This window comes from Penaeus chinensis, unplaced genomic scaffold (assembly GCF_019202785.1).
Source record: "Penaeus chinensis breed Huanghai No. 1 unplaced genomic scaffold, ASM1920278v2 CTG_786, whole genome shotgun sequence".
NCBI classification, from domain to species: domain Eukaryota; kingdom Metazoa; phylum Arthropoda; class Malacostraca; order Decapoda; family Penaeidae; genus Penaeus; species Penaeus chinensis.
The window spans coordinates 1-5,199 of NW_025918633.1; the positions used below are offsets into that span (position 1 = coordinate 1).

General features: G+C 31.7%; 1 protein-coding gene across 1 annotated transcript; it reads right to left on the reverse strand.

The window, feature by feature from the left end:
• Positions 1 to 200: 200 nt before the first annotated feature.
• LOC125024864 (semaphorin-1A-like) lies at positions 201 to 4,353 on the reverse strand (the record flags this gene model as incomplete). The annotated part of the gene is given in 4 exon segments (XM_047612637.1): positions 201 to 1,495; positions 1,497 to 1,675; positions 3,608 to 3,775; positions 4,155 to 4,353. Coding segments are annotated over 4 exon segments (1,841 nt in total), but the record flags the coding sequence as incomplete, so codon positions are not given.
• Positions 4,354 to 5,199: the final 846 nt, after the last annotated feature.

A 5,199-nucleotide genomic window follows, 5' to 3' on the forward strand; every position in this document is an offset into this window, starting at 1 on the left:
CTGTACTCAATTCTGTAGTTTCTTCAATTACTGAAATGTTAATATTTTTTCCTGAGTCATGGATAAAAATATCAATATTTTCTTCTGATATATTTTTTCCTGATGAGTTATTATTATTATTATTATTATTATTATTATTATTATTATTATGATTTGAAAATTTAGTATCATCTTTATAATGAAGACACTGATTATGGTACCCAGATATGTTCTGAAAGATATATTCTCTAGTCTCAAGACTCAATGGGGTACACTTTTCCTGGCTAGCATACCAACCACAGTATGGATCTCTCAGACCAATACACGACTGGCAAGATTTGGCTCGAAAACAACGATGAAGATCAATTGATTTAATTTCATCATAGGTTATTATAATCAATTTTTTTCCTCTACCTCTCTTTTTTATAAGGTGTAAATTTGTTATAGTCTTTGGTCGTGAAAAGATTCGAATTTCTTCAATAATAATTGGGTCTACAAGATGTATATTTTCATACGACAAAACATTTACGAGTTTTATTATGGATAAAGTTGTTCCTAAAAAGATGACATCAACTATTCGTCCATCCTGAAGTTTAATTTGAGGGTCAACAGCGATCTTAGTAAAACGATATCGAAGAGTATTAATAAATGGACGACCAAAGAACCCAGGGACAGCTGTATTCATGAGAGTGTGTGATTGCATAAAGGCTATAAATTCGTCAGGAAAACTTTGATTATTAGGAGCACAACTACCAGGTCGTATTTTAGGTATCTTATTCAGAGGCATGGTAAGCCAATTAGAATTTTTTGTTTCCTGTTCCTTAAAATCACCATCGAAAGTATCTTGAATGGAACGGATAGAAAAAGCACACACAGCGGACCCTGGAATAGAGTTTGGTGGCGTTGTAAATACAGCATAGACAATATCATGAATCTGTCCTCCGTATACACCAGTGATGATATTGGTGACGGACTGGATTTCATCAAAATAGAAAGGAAATTCTCCGGGAACAGAACAATTGAGTCTGCTCTTCAAGAAGGATGTCCATTTGGTCTGAGATTTTTTATCACCTTGATCATTCTTACATACACGAGCGACTCTCGAATAAACTTTTTTACCACAATTCATAAATTCTATGGCTGTTTCACGGAAGAAAAAATATACAAATTCACCATAACCGAAAGACTGTACAAAGTTGGGGGCGTTAAGTTGTTCATATGTAGCAGCTTGTGTCGTAAGTCGATTCTTGGAGATGATATGAGTTGTTCCCTGGAAATTTGCTACTGTCCCAGAATATAATTCACCATCAACATAGACATGTGTAGAATTTTGTCTGGGATCGAACGGACATTGCCCAACGCCTTTATATGTCTCGGTAAAAATAAAGGTACCAGCAGTCTCTTGAATATAATATCGACATAGAGGATTATATGCATTTGTACCACAAACTAGATATTGGTTCTTGTCTATTTTTATCAAGACCCGCATATAATTTTGGCAAAACTCTTTATTTTTTTCCCTTTAAAAAACATGTGTGAATATCCGTCTCGGTAGGATACCAAATTATTCTTTGACTTATATTTTCCTTTATATTCCTAATCGAAAGATTATATACAATGTTTCTTCCTCCAATAAGTAAAGCTTGACCATCTCTCCCTAATAGTTTAAAGTAATCTGTAGTGGTACTATTATCCCCTGAAAAGGTTTGTATTTTTAGCCCTTTTAACAAAACAATATTATTGGTGCTAGCCATATTATACAAATCATTAGCAGTACAGGTTGCAACAACAGCACAGGTTGCAATAAAAAATAAAGTCGTACCGAAAAAGTGGAATATCGGCATGTTTAAGACTTTAGAGATTCTTATTAGAAAATTATATGATATATAAAACTATATATCTGTGTTTGTAATATATAATATATATATATTATATTTTTATACAATTATATGCTTTGTTATCATCAACTCCCCGGCCTCATTCTTGAAATATTTTATCCTAATAAAGAAAGGATATTTTTTTCACACCTATACCTTATTATAAAGTATATTATATTTCAATTTAAGGTAATTTCTTATAAAATGAACTGATAACTAATAATATAATTTTATTTTTATAAACACAATTGACAATTTTATAAAAGTTCATATATTTTACAACTGATAAATTAAATACATATATGAGATGGACAGAGAGATGGGAAGGGGGGAGAGGAGAAAGAGGAGGAGGAGGAGGACATGTTTAGAGAAATAGGTTTATTGAGGGAGTGGAGAGGTTCATCAAAAACCACGTTTATAAAATATTTAGAGGAACAGGTTTATTGAGGGAAGGGAGAGGTTAATCATGACCACCTCCTTTATGAATATATATATATATATATATATATATATATATAGATATTTATATATATACCAACTTGAATAAAAATTCTAACGATTATTTATTTTATAGATGGTATCATTATATCCATAGATGGTTTAATAATAGTTTTTTAGTGGAATCGTGGTGGTGGTGGTGGTGGTTGTTGCAGTGGTTCTAGTAGTAATATTGTCAAGTAGATTATTAAGACGATTTACATTTTGATGATTTCCACCGTTATCTTTGGCAGTCATAATAGCAGAGTTGTCGTCGTCACATGAATCTATTGTTGTATTTTGAAAATTATTTGGACTTGTGTTTTTGAACGGGGAAAAGGATAATGTTTGTGTCATGTATTGGAAATTTATATCATCATTTCTATCGCTATCATTATTAATATTGTCATAATTTGAAGAAGAAAAATTAGTAACATCATATCCATCAAATATATTGGGTGCATCTTGCACCATAATGTCTCGATTTGCGTTTTCAAGCGAGGTATATGAAAGCGAGTGAGGGGACATGTAAGGTAGATAATTATCACCATGCCTATTTGATGCTTGCCTGAGCGTAATTGTATCGCTTTCTTCACCTTCATGTGTAACTGTATCACTTTCTTCAGTCTCAATCATATTTTCGAGTGCATTTGTAAGAATGTCGAAAGAAGAAACGACTGTTGGTGACAACGTTCTCCGATGATGATTTTCTATATTTTGAGAGTCTATTCTAACGTTATTGACTTGTATTTCTTCTTCATCATCATCATCATCATCATCATTGTCATCATCATTATTATCATCATCATCATCATCATCATCATCATTACTATTGTTATCATCCTCTTCCGGATGAATTGGAAAATATGGTTCCCTATAAAAACCCATTGGTCTCATTTTATTTGACTCATCTTCAATATCTTTTTTTGATAATCTAGAAGCCAATAATTCTTTTTTGATTATGATCCTTTTAAGTAACCAAAAAAAGTCTTTGGGTTGTCTCATATTTACGAGTGAGTGGTAGTCTTTTTCGTTTTCGTTATTTTCTGATACCCATCCGTCTCCTCTGGCTATGGGTTTAAACACTTGTTCGTTCCAGTCTTGCATTGACACATTATCTTTCTTACGACAAAAATCTCTGAGTCTCAGTAGAGTATTTTGTGAAGCTTTGTCGATAAATATTTCTGTTGCTTTATCGGGATTGAAAGATGTGAATAATGTTTTAAGCGATCGACAAAAAAAATGATGACATGTTTGTTTTTTATAATTTTTACCAGATATACATGTTAATTTTGATATACAAGGGGGCACAATCATATCGCGCATGTCTCCTGGTGCATTTCCAGCTTCTCTATAATTAAATTCGTCCTGTTTCATAACGGTGCCTCTTCTAATAGCCTTTCTCGCGCCTTTTCTTTGATCTATCAACGAAGCCAAATCAACTGTAATAAGGCCTATTATTGTCATATTTATATATTTGTTTATATTCCATAAAACAATCATACGTTCCAATGGGTCACTTGCACCTTCTATTGCTCTAAAAAGCGGATTTAGTTGTAAAGCTTCTAATAAATGTTCATTATGTAGATGTTTCTCCATTGAAATCATATTTGCATTTTTCCTCGAGATAGGTGAATCCATGATAAGTTCTAAAAATCGTTCTTGAACCTCTTTTCGATTATTAAAATCAAGAGACGCTCTCTCACCACCTTCCCTATGTTCCTCATAATTATTACTAGTGTTACCCGGTATTGTGTTTTTTTTTTGAAAATTCTCGCACATTTGCATGAATAGAAGTGATAATTGTTCCCTTTTTTATACCGAAGCATTCCTCGATTAAATTTAATATAACTTGCAATGTGATGAATGGCATGTTATTATTATCAATATCTTTTTTCTTTGGTTTCTTTAATATAGTTTGAATCTTCTCACAGTTTATATCTTCTTGTTCACTAGATAACGTGATATAATCTAAATTATCATCTTGATTCCTATTTCTCTGTCCTTGTTCATTAGACATTATTCCTTTGGTTGAATTATTAATATTTTTATTTTTCTTTCTTTGAATTATACTGTCATTCTCGTTCCAGTGAGAACATCCTTCTCCTGGACTGTAGTCAGCAAAACTCGGATTTTGATTTTTCGTTCTTTGTATTATCCTATCACTCTCATTCCAGTGAGAACATCCTTCTCCTGGACTGTAGTCGACAGAATTTGTAATATTGGTATCTGTCTCTCTCATTATTATATCATCGTTATTATCATCATCATCATCATCATTATTATTATTATTATTATTATTATTAGTAGTAGTAGTAGTAGTAGTAGTATTAATAATATTATTAATAATATTATTAGTATTAGTATTAGTATTATTATTATTGTCATCATCATCACTACTAATATCATAAATAGGGTTATGATTATCGTTTAATAACTTTTGTTTTTTTATGGGTGTCTGTTTCTTATTGGTTTTATTTTTTTTCCGACTATCATTATTTTTCTTTTTAGATGTTTTCCTATCGGTAATCTTCTTTTTTTCTTTTGGTTGTTCCATTATTCTAGATTTTAATATAGACATACCGTATTTCTGTAAAAAATCCATTTGTTCCATTTTTGATGATAAATCACTCAACATATTGGCGACGTCCGTAACAAGTGGAACAGATAATGTAGATGACACGAACCCTTCCGGGTCATTCTGATCAAATTGGGAAAAATGTCGAGCTGTACCAATTGGATTAGTACAAATCGTTGACCGATTGAGAATATTTGACAAAGTAAAATACCCTGCTTGTTTTTTATTTAATTTCAAATTAACAGCTGCATGAACTACTGTCTGGGATAAATTACCGTTCGTTAAAAG